Source organism: Rhipicephalus sanguineus, chromosome 10 (genome assembly GCF_013339695.2).
Source record: "Rhipicephalus sanguineus isolate Rsan-2018 chromosome 10, BIME_Rsan_1.4, whole genome shotgun sequence".
NCBI classification, from domain to species: domain Eukaryota; kingdom Metazoa; phylum Arthropoda; class Arachnida; order Ixodida; family Ixodidae; genus Rhipicephalus; species Rhipicephalus sanguineus.
The window spans coordinates 36,611,398-36,635,672 of NC_051185.1; the positions used below are offsets into that span (position 1 = coordinate 36,611,398).

At 44.0% G+C, this 24,275-nt stretch overlaps 2 protein-coding genes across 8 annotated transcripts in view; one reads left to right on the forward strand and one right to left on the reverse strand.

The window, feature by feature from the left end:
* Window positions 1–24,275, forward strand: part of LOC119371657 (uncharacterized) — a 131,618-nt gene that overhangs the window by 31,127 nt on the left and 76,216 nt on the right. The window lies entirely within an intron of this gene.
* On the reverse strand, window positions 67–23,863 carry LOC119371655 (uncharacterized). Of its 4 annotated transcripts, XR_007417750.1 has the most exons (7): window positions 23,741–23,863; window positions 20,201–20,258; window positions 18,627–18,651; window positions 14,216–14,495; window positions 8,349–11,507; window positions 4,221–4,278; window positions 67–3,064 (listed from the first exon to the last, which is right to left on the reverse strand). XR_007417750.1 is itself a non-coding variant. In XM_037642098.2 (6 exons), the coding sequence occupies exons 2-6, from the start codon at window positions 20,231–20,233 to the stop codon at window positions 11,322–11,324; spliced, it is 678 nt and encodes a 225-aa protein (XP_037498026.1). In that variant the 5' UTR covers window positions 20,234–20,258; window positions 23,741–23,850; the 3' UTR covers window positions 8,349–11,321. The 4 variants fall into 4 exon arrangements, 3 of the variants coding, with proteins under 3 accessions (XP_037498026.1, XP_037498024.1, XP_037498025.1); XM_037642098.2 differs by lacking the exons at window positions 67–3,064; window positions 4,221–4,278 and adding an exon at window positions 16,610–16,763 and having other exon boundaries at window positions 23,741–23,850; XM_037642096.2 differs by lacking the exons at window positions 67–3,064; window positions 4,221–4,278; window positions 23,741–23,863 and adding exons at window positions 16,610–16,763; window positions 20,863–20,924.

Here is a 24,275-nt window from a genome sequence, read left to right on the forward strand (position 1 = left end):
TTGCTCCCTTGCGTGCTCTTTTGCACAAAGATAGCGAATGGGTTGGGGGGGGGGGGGTGTGTGACCAAGAAAGGCGCTGAACGAGCTGAAACGGCTAATTTGTTCTGCGCAGTGTATGGCATGTACGATGCAACGCTTCCTACCATCCTTTCAGCGGACACATCCTCTTTCGGACTGGGAGCTGTACTTTTTCAAACGCAGAAAGACGGTCACCGTAGACTAATAGCTTTCGCATCTCGATCCCTCACGAACACAGAACGGCGATACTCCCAGATACGAAAAGAAGCGCTAGCACTGACGTGCACAGCCGAAAAATTTGACAAGTACATCGTGGCCTAAACGTTACCTTCGAAACGGATCACAAGCCGTTAGTGCCCTTACTAGGCCAGATGGCCATTGATGATACGCCCCCGAGAATTCAACGCTTCCGGCTTCGCCTAATGCGCTATCTTTTCAGTGTTCAGTACGTTCCCGGCAAATCGCTAGTCACAGCCGACACCCTTTCGCGGTCCCCAGTTGCATGCAGCAATTTCGAAAAAGGCTTGAGTGTGTCAGATGTCACAGCATACTCTAAGGCGTGTTTGCTTGGCTTGGAAACGGGGGACAATTTTTTGTCTAGAGTGAGAGAATGTAAAATGAATTATCCCATTTGTAAACACCTGCGCAGGCTGTGTAAGGCCAATTGGCCAAGGAAACCGAATGTTCCTTCTTTCTTCATTCCTTAATGGCAAGATAGAGCATGCCTTAATATGATTGATGGTCTCTTGCTGAAAGGAACAAGGCTGGTAATCCCACTGTCTCTAAGAACGGATGTGCTGCGAAGATTGCATGATGGGCATCAGGGTATTGGGCGTTGTCGCAGTGTGGCTAAATGTTCTGTCTGGTGGCCAGGGTTGAGCACCGAACTGGCACAGTACGTGAATCAGTGCACTGTTTGCGCACAGCATCCTCAGCAACTAGCCGAGACCATGATAGCAACCGCAATGCCATCGTTTCCTTGGGAGAGAGTGGGAGTAGATCTGTGCGTAATCAACGGCCAGGCATACCTTGTCGCAGTGGATTATCTTTCATGGTACCCTGAGGTAGCCAGCCTTCCCTCCACAAAGTGTGGAACTGTCATTGATAGACTGAAAGATATTTTTGCTAGGCATGGAATCCCTGAGTGTGTGGTGACCGACAACGGTCCTCAGTTCGTGTCCATCGAGTTTTACCAGTTCGCTATGTCATACGGGTTTCGCCACGTCACCATGAGTCCGAGGCACCCGCAGGGGAACGGGGAAGTAGAGCGAATGGTTCAGACGGTTGAGCACCTCATTCTAACGTCTAAAGACCCTTACCTGGCATTGCTGGCTTCAGGGTGACGCCCGGCATTCTTGGAGTCAGTCCTGCTGAAGTACTTATGGGTAGGCGATTGAGGACAAGAGTGCCAATGCTACCGCGTAATCGAAATCCGGGAAAAAGCGGCCCGAAAGAAGTCGTGGCCCGCGACCAGGAGGTCAGGCACCGGCAATGCCGCTACTACAACCAACGCCATCGTGCCAGACGGCTTTCCAAGCTAGAAGCAGGGGACCTGGTCTGGGTGACAGACATGCAATCCAAGGCCACAGTCCTCGCACCAGCACCAAAACCGCGGTCATATGTAGTGCGAACAAATGACGGTGTTGTCCTCCGCCGAAACAGGAGAATGCTTAACCGTCTCCCAAAAGAAAGGGCGCACACGGAAACTTACGAATTTCCAGAAAACTCTGAGCAGCCAAGCGCGCCACAAATGGCTCGACAGCAACAGATTCAGTGGTGCCTCTGACTGGCGTTGTGGGTGAACCCACTCCCATTGTAAAGCGGTTTGGTAGAGTGGTAAAGAAGCCCATACGACAGTGCATTGATGAGTAGTAGTTTGGTGTTTTGTTTTGTATAACATATATTTTGTTTTGTACAACAAATATTATCTACCATATATGTGCGCATGTTCCGGTGCTTGAAAAAAAAGGGGGATATGCTGGTACCGCTTCCCCGTGTTCGGCGTGTGACGTCAGAACAGATAGCGGGGCGACAACTGTGCGCGCCAAGCTACCTTTACCACGTGATGTTCCCCGGAGTGTATATTATCGACCGGCACAATAAGAGGGAGTGGTTCCCTTTGTCACCTAGAGTGCAGCTCGTCGACTGGTAATTTCGGCACGCGTACGCGTCGTGATCGCATGCAGTGTCACGACAATAATATCCAATTTTATAGGCCGAAACATAAAGCTTATGAAAAATGATATTGTCAAGATCAATAGCCGACAGGACCACGTTGCGACGAGGAAAGACAAGTCTGTATTCAGATAACAAAAAGAGCAAACGCCTCAACGTCGTCTTCCTCAGAGAGCCCACAGCTGCAGCTCGTGCTGCTCGCTTCTTTGTCCTCTGTCGTCCTGTCGGCTATTGATCGTGACAGCCTCCTTTCCAAGAAAGCATCGTCCCGATGCTTCATCGTCATGGCAGCAGGGTTTGTACTCACTGGCAGCCCATGAGTTCATTCGGACAAATAGGGCTTCATCCGAACCACGTGAACAACTTCTGGTGCATGCCTTTGACGCCTTGAGCAATGTGGACTGTCGGGAACAACCTCATAGTTAACGTCAGTGAGACGTCGGAGGACTTTATACGGCCCAAAGCACCGCCGTAATAGCTTCTCTGAGAGGCCACGACGGCGAACTGAGGTCCAGACCCAAACACCAGTGTCGCAACGCGGAAATAACAAGAAAGAGGACCACGTTGCGACGAGGAAAGACAAGTCTGTATTCAGATAACAAAAAGAGCAGACGCCTCAACGTTGTCTTCCTCAGAGAGCCCACAGCTGCAGCTCGTGCTGCTCGCTTCTTTGTCCTCTGTCGTCCTGTCGGCTATTGATCGTGACAATATTGTTTGGTACGATCGCCATTTTTCGGTGAGTGGTTGAAAGTGAAGACGTAAGTTTTCTAAACTAGATTATCAACAAAGGCCGGTGTTTTACATGTATATAATATATCGTTATGAGATAGCAAAACGTCCGTTACATACCGTTTGCCATCAACGACATAATCTGGAAAGATAGAAGAGAAAAATCACAGCATATCAACGGGGTGAATGATGATGAGTGGGGTGAAGCCCAGGAGGGAATCATCGGTAAACCGTGAAACTCCTCCGTCAAATTCGCCCAGTACATCATATAAAGAGTGTGAAACACCGTGTATATATTAAACAGCAAACCTTAATTGCACTGTTGTTTTGCGTGGTCCCTTCATTATCACCGCTTTGTGATCGGTGAAATGCAGGGAAAGTGTCCGCTCCCGAGCGAAAGAGAAAACGCGCCAAGAGCGAGCGCCTTGTCTGCCTCCATCCGGCGACGAGCGAAAGAAAGCGCGCCAAGAGCGAGCGCCTTGTCTGCCTCCATCCGGCGACTCCGAGCAAAAGAGAAAGCGCGCCAAGAGCGAGCGCCTTTTACGATCGCAGGCATCCAATGACATGCGCCATTCGCATTATACAAGCGCCGTCTGTCATCTTTAAACAGCAACTATAAGAAATACATGAAACGCTATCTAGTGAGCAATTCATTAATCTAAAGCTGGCTACATACATTCTGCTAGTACTACTACAGAGGAGGGAACGACCCACACCCTAAAGAGCTTCGCCCCTAAAAACATTCAACATCTACAGCGTTTTCGATAACACTGTTGTACATGTCAATCATACCCTCACATATCCTTATTCCCACCATCTTTTTCTTACCTTGAGAAGAGGTGACCGGTTCAAGACCTCCCTTTACAACGTTTGCATCACTGTTGTTACAAATGAATACCAAACTCTTCGCCGTGATTGGCTTCCTTGCGCAGCTTTCGTTAAAGAGCCAATAGCCATAATTAAAGAGGATCATGCTCACAAGAGCAATAATATGACGACGCGTTTCTACCAATGAGAAACACACAGAAGCAAAGCAAGACTTCGTCTTCGTGCATCTCTCAGCCGCAAGACATCACCGCTTACAGAAGCGCCAATGTCACTTATTTGTCGGCAATAATTTGACTACCTACACTGTGCAGCAACAAGCATCGCATGCACAATTGGTTCGGCGAAATCTCACTGGACTTAGGATCACAAATATACGCCGTTGCCTCATTTAAAAGTTTCGCTGGCCGAACAGAACTGCTGCACAAACCAGAAGTAGTTCAGGAAAAATATGCGAGGAAATGTAATCTCACCGATGCCAAGACTGCCAAAGGACTGTTGTCCAATTTCATCTCAAAGCGATGATGTAATCTAGAAATCACAAAACAGGGTATCACGTCGCTGTTGATTCACTGATAGGTTGGCTTTATTTCTCCTTTTTTCTGCGTAAAACATCTGGCGCGTTTCATATTGCGGTAAAATGTTAGCGGCGCAGTAAAAACTAGGTTTTGCTTAAATTTACAAACGCCACACATTGCTATAGCACCAAAACATAATCGATGCCAATGTTGTTTATATGTGGTCAGGTTTCGGGTAGGTTAAACTCCAAGGTTATACTTTCTTGCTGGGCAACTGCCACAATCACCTATATTTTTATGACAGGCGAAGAAGAGAACCTGTGCATCGTTTTTTTAAGCTTGATGCCCCGAGTGACAATGAAAGGTTAACTTTAATGATCTAAAGACATACGGATTTACGGCACAGAGAGTGTATGCTGAGAGAAATGAAACTGTATGTGACTATCAAACGTACGGTGTCATGTAAACATGTTGCCCATTTCGAAGGCATTACAGTCAAAAATCTCTACATATTGCCACGCGCGCTCCTTTTTGTATTTCTATGTAATCGCTTCGTCACATGTATAACCACTGCCTATCGCATATATGCCTGAATGCCTGGGAACCTCCCGGATTGTTTTAGAGTCTTCTGATATACTTCAGCGTGCAAACGCGAACAAACCTCCTTTTCACTTCAAAAGTTTCCTGGTTAGGACACATTGAAATAACGTGCAACAAGACATTAAGAAAACTTAGTTACCTGTGCAGAACACGGCGTGTTACCCCAATGGAAACTAAGCTTATCACATAAAAAGAATCATACGACCAATTCCATAATATGTAGCTGCCGTATGTATAAATAAAGGAGAAAACAGCGCAAAATTGAGACAGGACACAAGACGAAGACAGAAAAACAGCGCTGTTGTCGTGCTTCCTTCGTCTTGTGTCCTGTCTCAATTTTGCGCTGTTTTCTCCCCTGTTTAAAGTCCAAGCCTCGACCATAGTTATGCCGCATGGAACCCCTATCAAATTTATGACATTAACATAATTGAGTCAGTTAAGAGGCAGGCCCTTTGTATTATATATCATACAACCTACATAGGGCAGCCATGCGGCTGCCCTATGGAACCCTTATGAAATATGTGACATTAACAGAATTGAGTCTGTTAAGAAGAAGGCCTTTTGTATAATACACCGCTACTATGACAGAACTTTCTGCCGTCATCTCATTTCTTCCTGCTCAGTTTAACACATCTTTCTAACCGTCGTCACAATGAATCTCTGAAACTTGCACTCGCTGTTCCAATCACCACATTACTCATCGTCCAATATATACCAATCGCGTGCAAAGCCCCTAGTCACAGTGAGTAGTAATGAGGCAAACTTCTTGGACTTCTTCGCTCGAACTAAGACTTTCAAGTACAGTTTTCTTCCCAGGACTGTTGAATCCTGAAACTCTCTGCCCGGTACGACCCGTCGTTTCATAAAAAATAATTTGCGATTGCCACTGAGAGCTCGCAATAACCACTTTCTTACTTTTGCATTTCGCCACTCCTGCTATAGCCCTATGAATGGCTGTGGTACGTGTAAATAAATATATAAGACAAACAAATCTAACGACACGTCCACCAGAACTGGCACATATACACCATTCGCATTTCGCGAACCCTAAGAATGCCAAGCTTTCCATGTGAAGAAGGCTGGGCTGACATAAAAGTCGAGATATCTTGTCGGATTTGTACTGCAAGAAAACTTTACCATCGCATTAACAACTCTTGAGAAAGCCACTAACTGTGGATAAAAATTAGGCAGTGATACTCTTAAAGATACAATAACCCGTCCGTTTCGTGAGATCAAAGTCCTGGGAAGAAGCGACAATTTTAATAACTCATGGAGTAGCATTATACCGCGTTTAAGGGCATCTTTATCGGTGAGCGAGACGTTTATTGCTTCGTAATACAGCTAAGAGGAGCACTTGCAAGTCTCGGTATCTTCCATAGATATCTGCAGTAACTTATTCTATATATAATAATGTTTTTTTCTGCCATACTGGATCTGCATAACATGAAATAAAGGTTAAAATAAAGGAGTTCGACCTTTGCTGTAGTATGTGTCTGTACTTTCGTTGGCCTTGGGCATTGCCTACTTTATGCGGTTTTCTCATTGGAACCATCCTTGCAGTTGTCACAGTCGTAATCATCATAATTATTGTCATGGTCATATTTACGCCAAACACAGCCATTCCTGTCCTCACTGTCGATATTGTGATCAGAGTATAGTTGCACTCAAGCCTTTGCGCCAGTTGTTGTTGTGTTCGCCGGGGAAGTCAGTGTTTGTTAAAATTAGCGACATCGCGTTTCAACTTGCAGGTATATTAGTAGTCATCACCATATCCTCGACGTCGTTGTAGATTGAAGAACTGTAGTTTTCAGCGGTGCCTAACGAAACGCTTTCATTTGGTAAAGAAGCTCCGAGGAACTACGCGGAGCTGAATAGTCGCTTTCTTTTTCTTTTTAAAGTATTCGTTTTAGTGTGTTTCTCTCAATTCATTAGAACTAATTTTCTCCCACATTAAGTCAACTTCTATTCGCTTTACAATACATTTCTCTGTGTGAGATTTGCAGCCTTAAAGAAGACAAGTCGGCTTGTCGAAACGTCGGCTCCAGCACTCCACCATTTCACGAATTTTTCATGATATGCTTTCATCTTCCCCTGACTCCTGCCTTTTTTTATTTCTAATAAGTATAATTCATGTCGCTGAAAGGGATAAAACCCTGTCGAACCGATGTACAGTATGTACAGACTGCGCCAAGTAACACCGCCCCCCCGTTATATACCGGCAAGTTTCATTTCACAAATTTTAGTAGACTAATGGCTCATTCACACTGGGGAATCCACCGGCCACAGCGACCGGAATTCGTGCGCCGCCGAAATTCCACATTGTTCACACCACTGAGCAACCGCACCGCCGAAACTAGCGCGCCTAGTTGTCATCGTCCCTTTGCGCGAACGAACGCTGGCATCGACGCGCTCTGCGTTGTGTACGCGTTTTGTTACGGCGAAGCGCGTAAACAGGAGCAGGGTCGTCGAACTGCTGCGCCTGCTGGAAAGCAACTTTCTGGGGATGTCTGACGAGGAGAAACATGCATTCGCCGAACAAGAAACGACACAAGCAGTTGTGGTTGGTTCGTTCTGATTTGCAAGACGCGAGAAGCTTGGTCGAGCCGAGATAATGCTACCCGTTTTGCAAGATCGCGATGATGTATTGCAAAGATGCTGATCGCGACAACACTTGGCAGTTATCGAGAGCTACAGGATGATTACGAAATACTTCACCGTTGCTGCGTGCTTCGACGACTGCGATATCACAAGCGCGCCGCCATTTTTCGAATGTTCGACTCGCGTTCCAATTGGTTCGCGGTGAGGGAATCCGGCGGCAGCTTCCGCAAAAATCGGTCCAGGACCGATCGGCGCGGAATGGGCTTTTCCGGCGGATCTCGTTGCCGCCGAAGCGGATTCCGCGCGCTCTCGCCGCCGAATGTCTCAGTGTGAACGCGCCATAAATCGGGCATCCTCGACGGGTTCCGATTCTCTTGGTACTTTGGGAACCGCGCCCACCGGCTATTGCGAGATAGCGCCACGTGCTGCGCAGAGGCGGTGCGCGTGGCCCAGCTGCGCGGCTTAAAAGGGGCAGCCTGAGCGCTGCCCAGGGGAGACGTGCTTCGGCTGCCAGGAAGGACGGATGCTGCCACACGCACTGGCCGATTGCTGCTGCCGCCTCGTCGTCTCGTGTCCCTGGACCGACCCCGCCGTATGCAGCGTAGAGTTAAATAAATTGTTGTTGTTTGTTGCGAGTTGAAGCCTCCGTCTTCCTTGCTTTAACTGCAGACGGGACGCAGCAAGCCCAGAACCCACATACTCAATCTACAAATCTAACGGATCATGGACTGTCCGTTCCGTGCGTAACGTCCAAGTCTAGCCGAAAGGTGGGAATTGCAGTATTCGATATTTCGTTTGACTTTCTGAGCATTCATACGGGACGCCATTAGTTTCTTCAATCTACACCATTATTTTCCTGTGTAATGACGTTCAAGCATATCTCACTTTTAATTGAAGGCCTTGCTGTGGTTTTCCTCGAGCTTCTATGTTGTTCCTTGAGTTGCGACCACCGAGGGTTTATCGCCGGTTTAGCATGGCTGCAAAGAAAGCTTTAGAGCGAAGCTTTCCTGGACTTCTCACTGCACTTTGGCGAGTCAACAAGTATGCAGACCACTAGGTATGCATTTTAAATATGTGCAATGTCTATGCGACATTTATGGCCCATGCTCCATAATAAGGGCACGTGATCTTATCAAACAATGCATATAAAACTTTTAGTTTATTCACTTTATCTCGGTATTTTAAACATAGGAAAAACACGAAGGAAAATAGTTTCAGTTTGCCTTTTCGAAACAATGGTCAAAATGTCTTGTACATTGACTGAACAATTAGGGAGCACTTACCTCACTCTAATTACCTGTGCTAATTTGAGATTATTCACACCTGCACCGTTGAACTCACGGGATCGTGTTTCTTACTTTTTCTTTTGAACTTCGATTGTATCGTTTGTACTGACACTTACAGAAATATGGCAATGATGAATACTAAAGCGCGCTACATAATTAAACACTCACATATGCGCTATACATCCATTAAGGCCAATATCTTCATACCTCCGCATTTTATGAAGGTTTACGTCTGTTACAATGAGCATTAATGTCAATGCCCATTTAATGAATTCTCTAGCCCGACTATTTGCTTGATGCGACATGGAGATGTCGATGTATCCTGTCTCTATCACAGTCAATGACTTTCTCTGGTGTCAGCCTCTGTTAATTTCTTACGGTTTTCATTTCATCTTTCAGAACGCTGATAATGCAGCATTTGTCTCTATTGGCATATGCACTAGATTATAAAGACACGTCGGTCTGTCACACGTAGAGAAGTAGGAGAGTGCAATCAAATTATGTATACGCCGCTTCTTTAGTCACACCTAAGCTCGGAACCAAAGGGACACAGTTACCCCTCGTCAGTGCTTGGTTGGATTCCTCAAAGAGAAATAATTCTCTAATTTCACGCGTACTGAACCTATAACGGAAAATGATTCCTTTCACGCCTGAGAGACACCTAAAAATGGGTTGTGCCAGGCGAAGAAATGCTGTCGAATTTCTTAATACGCGCCGCTGGAAACCACCAATAAAGTAAAGGCAGGCATGTGAGATACGTACCTTAAAGCTTCAGAATCTGCGCAGTGCAAAACTTAGTTGTGTTATGAGAGCCGAAGGGCAATACAACAGATTTACTCAAACGTAATAAGTATATGGAATAAAGCAGTAACAGACATATATCCATTTGAACAGTTTTGATAATTTGACAGCAGAAAGGCTACAATATAACAAAAAACACTTTACAGACTAAAGGCATAACATTTCAATTTAGCCACAAGGTTGAAATAACAGATCAAATGGTTCGAAAAAGTGTGGCAGTGAGGAATCACTTCAGGGACTTTTTTTATTAGACAACTACAACAAGAAATTCAACGTTTCTTCTAAGGAGAGGAGAAAACAGAACACTGTGGAAACGCCCGATACAAATAGTATAAAAAAGCAAATTTCAGATCTGACAGAAAGAGAAAGTTTTGCCCTTTATTAAGAAAGGTCGTACATTTGATTTCACGATGACTTGGTATCACTGTCACTGTATGGTTTTGCAAATTTTCATGTTCATCTAGTCATGTGACACCTCGCAAACGCCAAGAGTCTACAAAGTTCTGAAAATGATTACTTATGATGACGGAGTTAATGGCGAACACGGGGCAGGGGTATGTCGAAGATATTACGAGCTGTGTAATCGTGCAGCACGCAAAATCTAGTTAGGTAGAAAGATGGGCATTGTAGTAGGTTGTAGTTTAGCACGCGAAACGCCTTGCGACGTATGGTCACTGACTAAAATGTCTAAGGTATAGAAACGTTAGTGATTTCTTTGTAGGAAGAATAATTTCACGTTGTACGAGGCTGTTGAATGTACGTTGAAAAGGCGATACGCAGCAATTCGCGAAATCTTTTAAACTAACCACATGCTGGGTTTCAGCAACCTTCTTCTAATCATCGTCCATCACACGATCTACAGCTTCGTCACGTAGGATCGGCAGGCTGCTTCTCAGAGTTATCTTTGCTACGTTTTGTCACGTATAATATCAACGACCCGGACGCGAAGTCCAGACGAGTTTATGTGAGCAGAAGTTTGACATAAATGTGAAACGAATGTACGAAGTTTCTATTTCTAGCCTTAACTGTGCAAACTTATCACTCATGTGCACTTATTTGTAAAGCGCAGCTAGAATTGAAATTAGTGTGAATTTCTCAGAAATACAGCTTGTTCATGCACGAAAATTTTGCCCATTTGTGGGGTCTTATTCTGTTTTTTCATGTTTTCTTTCTTTAGCCCCCTTTCTCCAGATGCCTTCTCTCTCTTCTTGATTTCCCTCGCATAGTACCATGTAAGGGAATACATTTATGACTGGCAAGGGGTCAGAACTCAATAAAAAGCTATTTACACTTTCATTTGCTCTTGCCAATTTAGTAAAGTATTATTGCATTGTGTATGCGTTAGCAATAACCGTGGTCTTCTCTTTTTTTTTTTTACTATGAAATGCGAAACTTCATGTGGCTACCCTGGTTACGTCCCAATTATAGATATGAGACGCACGCTCAATAAAAGTAATAAGAACAGCACGAAAAACGTGAGAACGTGAACTGATCCATAAAAGACTAAAATGACTGTTTATTTTTGTGCCGGGAAAACCGAAGCGCGATAGAGGCCGTTAAGTGCGGCGCAATTGTTGACTAATAAACTGCTGCGAATGAGTTGTAAAAGCCTTTATTTCGTATAGGTGCAGTCATGTTTAAAATAGAGTCAAATGTACATATGTATCACTAGGTCTTTACTCAAAAGAACTCAGCATTTGCGTATGAATATGAGCGTGCCCAAGTTTTATGTTTACCTTGACATTATCTTCTTACTATGACGGAAGCAAGATTATCTCTCCACATACACGCCTTTTGCGACGTACGTCAGCTTCGTCCCACTTGGCTGAAGCCCTTTCGATGTGTCTTGAAGTTGAGTAATACTAACAAGTACCCATCTGAAATTGCCTTCTTCAGGGTGAGTAAGCATGTAGACGAAGTATCCATCGAATTCAATTTCCGCCTTGAAAGCGCAAGCCTAGAACAAAATATGCACAATGTTACAATGACAATATTTCTTGAATGAAGTTAATTGTTAAGCTCATAGTAAAGAACTGTAGTCCTTAGTACGCAGTGCTCAAGTGTAGATGGCCATCAGCCCCGCCACGGTGGTCTAGTGGTTATGGCGCTCGACTGCTGACCAAAAGGTCGCGGGATCGAATCCCGGCCGCAGCGGCTGCATTTTCGATGGAGGCGAAAGTGTTTGAGGCCCGTGTACTTAGATTTAGGTGCACGTTAAAGAACCCCAGGTGGTCGAAATTTCCGGAGCCCTCCACTACGGCGTCTCTCATGATCATTTCGTGGTTTTGGGACGTTAAAGCCCAGATATTATTATTATTGGATGGCCATTACCAGTATTTTTGTGTCCCAAAAATATTCTACAAATCTCTTCCTAATGAAATATACAAGTGAAAAGTAGAGAAAAAGGCGGGAAAATACAAGCTTTCGTTGACTACTTGACATCAAGGACCAATACGAACCACTTCGTTAAAAAAAAGTTACGAGACGCTTGAGCTTCGCCTTCAAGAGTAGGACGCGATAGCTTAATTGGGCCCCGTTCTCATCGCCTTCTCAGTCCCTAGCGTGCTTCGCTTGTCGGTGACACCCAAAAGATGCCGCATTGGCCGTTTCAAACTATCCAAGAATGCCTACTTCGAGTACAGTGGCTAAGTCGCCACTACTTCATAATCCTTCTTTTTCCGGATTGGCGAAGTACTCACTACGGATCTGTAGCGCAACACACGTGCCTGCGCAGTTGCACACTTTGTCGATGCTGTTGCTGATAAAGATTAACTATACCTTAGAACTTTGTTATTAGCGCGCCTCAAACCATACAGTCACTGCAGAATCAACATGTTTTGGCGGATGGTGCAATTCTGCTCTTTTTCTGCGCAGTATTGCATGAGTTAGACTCCTCACACTACAAGACATTGGTATAGGGTTTTTTTTTTTTTTTCCCGAAGCAGTTTCAAGCACTGCATCGCTCTGTCGCAGAACATCTGCTTGCCTCGTAGAAGTCATGGGTTCTAACCTCTCTAAGAGAAGGTTTTTATATTAATTTATTTATTTTCATCTACTTCGAGTTTTTGTTCACGGACAATGCCGATCTTTCGCTCACAGCTAACGAGGCCAGAATTTCTGCATAACGAGTTCTTTAACGCTGTAGCATTGATATATCCTTTGTCTTAGATGTTCCAAGTACATCGATTCTGTCAAACACAGCACTTTAATGCCGTATTTCGTAGGCTTATTGCTCGAAGCAGTGCAATCACACTAACAGAACATAAATCTGTCACTAAAAAAACCATTAGAAACTAAGCAAAACACCTCCTTATAAGAATGAACGCAATCCAGGTTGTCAGACTGGGACATGTTGGAAGTTCATCAATACAGTGTATAAGACTAGCGAAACGTAGCAGTACATGGCGAAATCAAGTGGAAATGTGATGCTCTCTTTATTGTACATAAAAAGAGGGGACCAGTGCGAAGACTGGTTGCGCTGCCAGCATTCCGTATTAGGAAACTGAGGGATCATGTATCAGCGACACATCTCTTTCCCCCTTCCATGCTAACAGTGTTTTTTATTGCGATATCAATTATATCGACAGTGTCGGCGGGTTTTCGCCGTCGGCGTCGCCATTGTCATCATGTTGCAGATATGTATGCGTATGTCTATATAAACCTCACAAATAAAAGTAATTCAGAAGAAATATTTTCCGGAGAGCGCGAAAGGCGAACCTGCGACCGAACCTGCGACCATACACTCCGCAGCTAGCCGCGTTCGTCGAATCTGCCACGGAGCATACGTCCTTCAGCATACTAACGGCGAGCAATTATATACACCACTTACCACTTGCGGTACGCAGTGGTCAGAGACGCTTCAGTGTGTTATCTTGATCACCAGTGAGATGCCGAGAAGGGCGCGCGTTAAAGGTCGTCGCCCCGCTCGTTTTTCGCCAGAGTTGCGATAGATGCGCCTCCTACCTGTACCACCTGTACTTTGCCCAAGAGGGCGTGGTCGCCCATGCACGTGAACTTATGGGGGGCGGTTTGCACATACGTCTTATGCTTTCACCGTAAACCTTGCGCTGAAGCTACACAGTACACGAAGGTCACTTCACTCGCTGCAGCGGCCGCGTTTGCGAAAGGAGAGAGCTGCTAGCTAGAAGGGCCAAAGTAGGGGCTAGTTGGTTGTGCATAGTCGACACTTTCAGCACGCTGCTAGAACACAAGCAAGTAAGAACTGCGACAGCGGTTAGTTCGTTCACATCCTGTGTTCTTCGTGTTTGAGCAGCGCGCTGCAAGTGTCGAGCTGCTTGCCGTTCTTCGTGTGACATTCTCATGGGCTGCTATCGCATTCATTGCTCCGCACATGCGGCGAAATTTCGACTTTTTAGAAAGTGTGGTGACGATTATGTCATGCGTGAAAGTATGTTGTATGGCACTTTGCGCAGGAAAACAGTTATATTGTCTGTGTACCATGTTGCAATAAATTAGTCGAAACTGAGCGCTCACATCACTTCTCTTCCCTTCTCTTTGGCGTCGTTTTGCGCTAAGTGACAATAGTTTTATGGTCAATACACGCCATAAGTCATAATTTTTGTCAAGTCAAGAAGCACCCACTATGCCATTGCCATTCGAGTGTTTATGTGATCTTTCACGTGGAACTTCAAACGACTCACCTACCTTAACTAACTTGCGACGCACTGGTCCTGCGAGCCTTCTCCACCTTTCATCGAATGTCTCTGTAGTGAGGCCATTCATCTCCAACTTGACTTGTCGCCGCCGTAGTCCCCTGTACAGTACGGGAACCTGTTCCTCCATCTTGATGGAGAAGGGGCTGTCGATGCCACGTTTTATATTCCAGTGGAAAGACCCCTGGCAATGCCCTTCTCTTGGTTTTAATGAGGATGTACCCTGGCAATGGGTATAACTGGTCGACACTACTTTGGCTTTCACAGGGTGCCTGCATAAAACAATCATAAAATGTAATCAAGCTTTATATCGTGCTTTCTTACAGCCACCACGTGATGCAATACACTCGAACATATATATATATATATATATATATATATATATATATATATATATATATATATATATATATATATATATACTTCATTGTTTTCCAAGAAAATTCTAAGCGCGAACGTTTTGAGGAGTGAGAGCGGGGGGGGGGGGGCACAGATATTACGCTTAAAATGTTAAGTTTTCAAGGTGATCATTTTCTGCATACAGCCCCGCCACGGTGGTCTAGTGGTTATGGCGCTCGACTGCTGACCCGAAGGTCGCGGGATCAAATCCCTGCCGCGGCGGCTGCATTTTCGATGGAGGCGAAAATGTTTGAGGCCCGTGTACTTAGATTTAGGTGCACGTTAAAGAACCCCAGGAGGTCGAAATTTCCGGAGCCCTCCACTACGGCGTCTCTCATAATCATAGCGTGGTTTTGGGACGTTAAACCCCAGATATTATTATTATTATTTTCTGCACACATTTCATTTCCGATCGCGAAATTCTGGCAGCTATGACGCGCATACAACACGGAAGCAAGGGCGCTTGTGTTCTGGCGCTGGCACTAGAGTTAGCAATCTGAGAAACCACAAGGCCACCCATTCAGACGCCTTTTTGCGTAACCAGGAGGCACTCCTCATTGACGTTGCGCGCACATAGCTGCTTATTGGTTCCTCTGGGGAGCATTTCGAAGGGGTCAGGCAGAGCGGTGGGAGATCTATCGAAAGCGCTGGGCGGTGAACCCGAGCGGTGGACGCTGAAGCGGTGTGATGGGTGGCATTACCACCGCCCTTCACCATAGAGAACTCTGATAAGCACAAAAGTTAAACTGAAATACATTTTCTTATCACGACTAAACAAAATATTCAGAATATGCACATGTATATTTTACAGTATCATGACCACGCGCTCACCAAAGGAGAAAGCGTTACAAGTATTTCCTCGCACCGACATTAGGAGAAAGTGCAAACAAACAGTGCGGGAAATACCTACAGAACAATCGTGTGGAAACTGGCGACAATTGCAACTTTAGCCACTTTTTAGTGCCTTTTGTTCACACAAATAAAGATCTGTTGAAAGACAGCGCCTGTCTTCGTCCGTCTTCCTTTGTGTTCGTCTAAAATTCAGCACTGTTTTCTGTTCCTTGCCATTTTTAGAAAAAAAAAGTTTCCTTTTGCTCAGCTAACAGCTCTTAAAATCCCGCGTGGCTCTGGTCAAACACCGCCCAGCACCGCCAGTATGCGCGGGTTTAGAAAGGTCCCGCTCGCTCTTGAAGGCCCTATTTGCGCATGATTGACATGACTGGCTAACACCACTTTCTTCACATGTGTAACAGCCCCGATTGCACCAGTGGCAGGCCTCCACAACCTTAGTTAAGCTACCCGTGAAATTCGTGAGCAACTCGTGAGCGCTTTACGACTGTGAAAGTAAACTGCGGCAAAAACAACGCGGAGAGTTGTAAGACTGTTCCGATTCTTATCATAGACTAATGTCGCTGATAGAGCTGGGAAAAAGTTGTACTAAGGTGTTTGTTTATTATATGGTGTTTAAGAGATGTTGGCGCGTTTTGTACAGCGCCGGCTACTCCTTTTCACAGATAATAGCATACATGAATGTCACAGCACTGAACAAAAATTACGAAAAAGAACACCTAGGGAGCATTCATGTGCATAAATAAATTCGCGTAGCGACACGAAAAACAAATGCAGTCCCATCCCATAGCACTATAACACGACTTTAAATAATACTGTTCAAGAAAGCTGTGCTTGCTATTCGCAAAAGAAAAAGAAATAACCAAAGGCAGATTCAGCCACTAACAGCATTGGCCAGTCATTTATGTGTTTAATACTCATAGAAAACTATATTGCGCGCGTATGCGTTCGATTATCCATGTACAATTAAAATCACCCGTGCACTTGCATGCAATTTTGTTAGCACAGACGCCTAGTTAAAGAAGCAAGCACAATTACGCAGTCATTCACAAATCTCATTTACTCGAAGCAGCGCAGCTTCACCCCACCGTAGCAACCTAACATCCGACAAATGACGACAGGTTTACATTCCACTTACTTCCCGGTATGGGTGGGGTGCCTCCAATAACTGAACTCCTTTGTAAGGCCCCAAAACCTCACTTGGCCTTTATAGGTCGCGTTAACTTTCTTTATATATTGTTTGGCTACATCATCTAGGTGCACAAGATGGCCGTCGCCCAGAATGTATGGGTCTGAAAAAGAATAAGAAATTGAGACGACCTTAATACTTAAGTGTCTGGTCGAACCTCTCTGTCTATGTGCCCAGTCATATTTGTTGGGTTAACATGGGCTTGGGTTTCTTGGATTCTTGGGCTTTTCGTCGCACTACCGAAGTGGATTTCAAAGACCACATAGAAAAAAGTGTGTTGTTGAGACCTGCCCCGGCAGGTACCGCAACGGTCCAAGCTGCTCCCAAGATAACCGTCCGCTCTTGCATTGAATGATTCAATGAATTTTCATTAATAAATCTTAGAGTTAATTGGCTCTTATCTTAGGTATTCTTATGATCCGATAATAAATCTATTGAATATAACTAAAAACTTGAAAAACAGCGCAAAGACAGTACGAAGGAAAGTGACACAAGGACGGGCGCTCTTCACTTGGACCGGAACAATCGATATCCTATCAGTCTTGTTTTTTAAGACACCTCTGAATATTCGGAGAGGTGCTCGGCCTGAAGAGTTTGGAATAGAAACAAGTATGTCACTGGCTGCTCGTGCCACTGAACATCGGAGCGTGTAGCACCTATTTCGGCAGTTTAAGTTACCACAGTTTGCAGAACTCGGTGCAGTCAACTAAGTAGCTGTAGCTAGCATCTTCGGTGTTACTGCGTTTCCGACAACCACGTAGTGAAGCACGCACAGACTGGCCGAAATACCGAACAATGCATACAGTGAAGAAACCAATGAAGCATTCGCGCCTTCATTTATTTCTTTCAATGCGATTTCCTCTCCTGAGGGCTTGTTTGACCCCAATCCATTCTGTATCACCCTTATTTTCTACACCTGATTATCAGTACATCGTCGATGAAAGCAAAGCGCGCGTGCAAACACAACTGGAGGACGCATAAGCTTCGCATTCACGGGTAGTAGGCGATAACGTTATCGCCGACGACGACACCGGTAAATTTCCTCGACTCGGCGAATTTCCTCGACGAGAAGGAGGCGAACTTAACTACGTACTTTAGCAAATCGTTTTCGCTTATGTTCTTCAATGCGTGGTTATAGAGTGCATAAAGATATTAGTATAATATCCGACGATACTAATTTTTGGTGTGTTACATCCAAAAACGACGATATGATTATGAGCGACTCCGTACATGAGGGCTCCGGAAATTTCGACTAGCTGGGGTTCTTTAACGTGCACCTAAATCTAAGTACACGGGCCTCAAGCATTTTAGCCACCATCGAAAATGCGGCCGCCGCGGCTGGTATTCGATCCCGCGTCAGCATTCGAGTGCCATAACCACGAGACCATCGTGGCGGGTTTAATGTCCGAAGATAATGCAGACCCACATTGTTGTATATTTTGCTTTAGAAATAAGAACATCGTTGGAGATTATGTATGTTATAACACGTGAAATCAGTACGTATGCAATTTATTTTAGTTTTCAAACACCTAAAAGCTATGAAAAATAATACTTTTGCTCAAAGCGGGCATGCCGCATATAATAAGAAAGTAAAGGAGTTACTATACATTAAAGCGAAACATAGGCCAGAATCAGTTATCAAGATTTATGCACTATTACACTGTGCTGTGGTTATTGATTTGTTCTATTTGAACGAACGAGTGTTTTTAACCGGAAATGAAACTTAGTTCCTCACTTTATTTTCAGCGAAAGGAAACTCAAAACAAAAGCGCCGAAATGTGGGAAATTCTACCATTACGTTAGATAATCCCGTGAAGTAATGCGGTTTAGGCATGCGCAATCTTGTGGTCAGCAAGACACACTTTATGGGTATGGTGAACAAACCAACCATACTTTATGTTTAGACAACTGCATAATGCCTACGCTAAGAACTTCTTGAATGTGCAAGGAATCACTGACCACATACCCTCTTTAGCCATAGACAGGAGGACCTGAAAGTTTAAGATTTCCTTGTAATTACTGGATAGAGAGCACCTTGATGTTTACCATAGCAATTCCTACATCTTTGTTTACTTGCATGACTTATCGATGTCTTGCTTCGAAGTCTGACAAGCCAATTTGAAATATACCAAATTCTTTCTCGAACAATATATGCCACGCAAAATGCCTGTGTCAGTTGCTAGCTGAATGCAAAGGATAGCCATTTTCTTTAATATACAAATAATGCCTCAATATTGGTTTTTTCACGGCACCATTATTACGTTGTTCTGTAAAAACTGAACATTTTGAACTGATTAACTTCTCCAGCCATTGTAAGAAAAACTATTCTTCAGGTATGCCAAAACACGTTTAAAAGTGTACCATAAGTTCAAAATTTAATATGGACGTTCTTTCAAGCCTCTTTGTATATTTTCTTGAATTGCAATTTTGCAATTTTGCTTGTCATGTTGTATTGACATCCATCCTACACTTGCTTATTTGCAGTGCTACTGCTTATCGAAAGCTTCACCGAAATAGTCTTCGCCGAAAACCTTTACTGAAACAAAAAAGAAATGCATTAAAATACTGAAGCATCTCTCCCGTACCTAAATACATTTTTCAATACTCAAGATTATCTTCAACGATAGGCCGTTTGTTAATTATAGTTTCCATAACCTTGCATGAGCGATCTTTCCTGGTTTTTCCAAGCTATAACGATTACACCGACTAGTATGCTCGCGCTGCCGTTGCAAGAAAAGCTAGAGAGATGATCAGTGGGGTGCTGCAGCTTATTGTCTTTCCAGGGGCGAATGAAGTTTATTACAGTGCAATATTTTGCACTATATTTTATAACACAGACGAGAGTATGACAACTACTATTGCAATGTAGAAACGCGTCTAAGGTATGTGCAGGGGAACGAGGTCTCTGAGAACATTCGAATCATAAAACTCGCCCAGCAAGACACCCTTCTGAATCACAAACTTGTCTTTTTGTTTCTTTTCGCAGTTAGTACACGGGCTTGCTTGCGTAACAGACACTATGACGACGAAGAAATGCTTATATCTGTGGGAAACAATGACCCGGTTGGTGACCGCTATTTATGCAGGAAGTTTCTTATCAAAATCGTCTCCGTATCAACTCTTATCAAAATTCTAATAAAATATGTGTGTACTGTACATATGTATTAAGGCGTTTTGATGCTCCTCGTTCGCATCAATAACTGCTATTTTACATCTTTTTTATTAGTTTAAATAATTATGTTAGATATAAAGCATATCGCACGAATGGTGAACAGCACCAAAATTCCCAAAGAACCGTAGGTATTTAGATGTTGTGCGTATTACCCCCCAACATGGTATATAAAACCTCAGTGACACTTCGCGCTTACCCAAGGAGAATGCCTTAGGACTATCGTAACTTTGGTTGTTTTGGTGCCTTGCTCTAAGATAGTGCAATTTTCGTAATTGTGTAAGGAAATGAGCTATTACAACTGTAGCATTATACCACCCTAAATATAGCTGCTCTTTATTCCGGCAAAGAAAAAACTTGCCAATTCTTACCAGCATCGAAATTATGACTGGAGCGTAAACCATCTGCTTCGCGGTGTGGTCCAGAACTCTGGAAAGCAAGAAATAACTAGCTATTCCTTGCTACGCTTCTCGCGGAAGCAGAAATAAAAACCTTGAACTACAACACATTAATTTTTCGGCGCGATGTTGCATTGTAAATCATGTCGCGAAGTTAACGAGGAGATTTTAGTTCGCAGGAATATCCACAATAGAAACGGTCAATTAAGGGCAGACGCTGACGAAGACAAGACGAATAACAGAGAGCTGAGCTAGTTGGTAAGTATCCATTCTAAAAAGACAGGGCGTGCAAACACGGACACAAGAAAGAAGTCAGGACACCACAAACGCCGTATATTTCCTTACACAAACAAGACGAACGTATATATGTCAGCTCTAATGTTGAAATGGCTACGGTTTTTATCTTAAGTCTCCACTAGGATCTTGCAACGCGGGTACTTATCGCCGTTACACACATTATAATATTAAGGTAACCTTAAAATTATAAGGCGTGTAACCTGAACCCTTAAAGTACTAACTCAAAATGTGACCTTGTAATGCAACGTTGCAGCCTAATTAGGTTAAGCTCAATCCTTAATTTACGCTCGTAGTAATGTCATTCCCTTAATAATTAGATACACGGTGAAGGGACGCACCTTTGATGTATTATCAACATACGCAGCGCACCCATAGAACATCCTGCTACAATGTTTTCACGCCACGAGTTGCGTAAACGCGAAGCTTTGACCCCGGCGGAACCTGCAATGTAGTAGCAACTAGCTCGTTACTTCTATATTCCAAGAAACGTTCAAGTATTTGTCAGTGCCTTAAGTGGCACCGTGTTTGATGTGCTTTGTAAGCAACCTTGTGTTTAGTCCACATGTAGGGCAGATGCGTAGAGAGAGAAATAGATTTACAAAACTTGGGTTTCAATACGTTACCGAACATAAACCACGCATAACTTCCCTTTAAGCGAGCACATTTTCATCAAACCGTCACGACTTGAGCATGTGGCAAATGCTACAGGGAAATGTCGACGGCTACAAAACACGCGCGCGAACCTGTCAAGATTTTAGCTCAAAACAACTACTCATAATACATTGAATTATACGAACGAAGTTGAAAGGACAAATCTTGTTAGGAAAAGCGAAGGGAGCACAAATGCCACTTGGATCACAGGAATGGGGGTGTTGCTGCGAAAAAAGCAAATCACCTTTTATAATGTTTCATTTCTTAACTCCAAACACGTATTTTTAAAGAAAACAAAGCGCAGCTATATTGGCAACTGTACGCTCTTCGTAAAGACGTGAAATTTATCACTGCGTCAAAATGCTCAAAATTTTAGCTTCCACTTTTGTTAGAAATAGTGCACGACTAAACCAAGTGCCCACATAATGAGGTGAATACATTGCACTTGCCTGAACTTTCCATAAGCTATATGTATTTTCTGCCAGGAGACGCAGTCGCCCTGCATTTTCTATCTATACCGTTAAGCGGAAGCCGGGGCAGAGAAATTTTTCTTGCTAAAATGTCCATACGTAAGCACTTAGGAGGAAGCTTGAGCTGGGCAGATATTATCTACATGCATGGAAGCATGTAGGTGCATTTTCTTGTCCACCACTATAACTGTGATGAGCTTTGTTGCATTAAAAGTTGACATTCTGGAATACTGTAAATAATACTAAATGAGGTGGATATTTGCACCACCGCTTGCCCTAAACTTATTGGAACGCTTCCTGAAGTACCGAAAACTAGTACCTGTAGGCAAAAGTGTAATTCCAAAAAGCAACCAGAGCGTTTCAGTTTACTTGATTGTACACTCTCAACGGTCGAAGGTTGAAAAACAAATTGACGATTAACTTTAAAAAATGGTGTTGCTCCCTCTGTTATAGGAATCTGTGTAACAGGAAAGTGAAATGTGCCTTCAAAGAAGCAATAGGGTAGCGAGTTCGGCGAGTTGGAAAATACTCATGGCTGCCAGCGCAAACGGAACACGGACGAAAAAAATAAAAGACGACACAGACGTTGACAAGAAAAGACACACGGTCCTCTCGTCCGCCTTCCGTTTACGCTGGCTGTCATAAGTTCAAGGAAGCCGTTCAACGTTTATTGAACATCGAGAATAAGTTCTACGTTGCTATGGTTATTTAGCCGGTACGACACCGTTTGACACAGATGCACTTACGTTGATGCCTCATGGCACGTCACCATCCTGACTACTAACTTTGATGACCATGACCAACACCCGTGGCATGGTCATCACTGAGCCCTCGAATTTTTCCCTTTTAACTATTTAACATGCCGCGGGATTGCGACGTGAGTCCACGTTCTGCAACAAATAAGCGACGGTCTTCTAGCTCTCACACCACTTTCTCTGATAACGCTCTCCCCGTGCGAATGGAACGGCCTTAGCAACGGCGCGTTTTCGGAGCTACTCACGGAGGGTACGATCATGATTTGCTTCGCCGCTCTTTGATGGTGGCACCACCCCAGCCTACCAAGAGCGCAGTCAGAGGGAGCTGATGTGAGCGATATAACACGCGTTCGTGGAGCTCCGCGCGCGTGTGCCGGTAGCGCAGCGGGTAGAGCGCCAGGTACCTATCGTCGCGGACCAAAAAGTTTTGGGTTCAATAACCACGCATAGAAGCTTTTGCTTCTAGTTTTCCCATGGTATTTGTTTGTGTTCATTTTATCGACGTCATTTCCGTGACGGATATGATGTCATTGAAGTCTTGGTGGACCCCGGCATAAAACACTTTTGTGTTAAAAATTGCGCAACGGGTAGTTGCACTGAAGGTCATTCAATTTCATTGAAGTTTATTACATTTATGATAAAAAGTTGCGAGTTTACAATGCTATTAGAGCATTATTACGTGTTCGCCACTTGACATGATTCTTAAATAACCAAGAAAGTACTATATATCAAGCTAATTTTATGATGCACACAAAACTGCCACTTTCAGTTTCGGTTTCGTAGATGACGGGTATTTTAACATTTTTACTTGTATCGATGGAAAGCAACTGCATAGACAAACTTTATGCAGCAAAATAATGGGCGATAAATTGCGCTTTTAACATGACCAAAAAAAAATGACATTTTCTTTTTTCACTTGTCCTCATACCTTAAGATCGATCCAGTGCAGAAAAAATGATATATTAATTGCCATTATATAGGGTTTGCCCTAGTCCTCCTTTCTGAAAGACATGACCTGCACTGGCTAAAAACACGTGATACTCTGAGTGGTTAATAACGCTTGAATGGTTTACACTGTCGGCACCATTACTTTGTTGTACCTTCTACGCATAAATATCTTCGTTGTTCGTTATTGAGAAAGTTTCATCGTTTCCTGCCTTGATATCACAACACATAAACAAGCGAAATACATGTATCCATGCCTGCCTAATACGACTGCGCGCTGATGCGTGAACACGATGTCAGTGCTCCAATGGATACATAATACTCACAGAAGCAGTATTGTTATTAGGGAACTTGGAGACGAAAGAAAAGTATATTACATTAATAATAGTACTTACATTGTCCCCTCCTTTGCTAAGAGTATCTTTCACGAAGGAAGGTTCTATACAAGCTTTTATAAACGGCTGAAAACAAGCTTGAAACAATGACTTTCTTGACGCCACGACGAGTAAAACACTTGACACGACGCTAAGCGCAACGCTATGATAATCATCTTCAGAGTGGCCACATGCCGCATTCACGGCGGCCGGTCAATGTACGCGACACATTTAGCGCGGGCTAGGGAACAGCTGCATCGCATCTGAAGATTCATCAGAAATGTCAAGACCGCATAGCACAAGCATACAAACGCACATATAAGTCGTCTCTCTGGGAACAATGATCAATCGTTGCCCAGGGAACGTCGCTACTGGGGTTTCGCAAGAGGACTTGTCTCTGTCAGGGCAAGTCCACTGGCCTTGTTGTCCAGTTGTTTCCAGACAAGTCCTTCTGCCGAAACATCGTCTCCAGCGTCACTTCATATCAGCAACGGTGGTCTAGGAGTTACGGTGCTTGACTATTGACCCGAATAGCGTGGGATCATATCCCGAGTGC

What these genes read in the sequence shown, in the direction of transcription:
- LOC119371655 (XM_037642096.2), bottom strand. Translation starts at nt 20,897, where the DNA reads ATGGGTGCGCTGCGTATGTTGATAATACATCAAAG. An exon ending in CAGTCATAATTTCGATGCTG is followed by an intron (nt 18,652 to 20,200) that starts GTAAGAATTGGC and finishes TTAAACTTTCAG; the next exon opens with GTCCTCCTGTCTATGGCTAA. An exon ending in TGCGTCGCAAGTTAGTTAAG is followed by an intron (nt 11,508 to 14,215) that starts GTAGGTGAGTCG and finishes ATTTTGTTCTAG; the next exon opens with GCTTGCGCTTTCAAGGCGGA.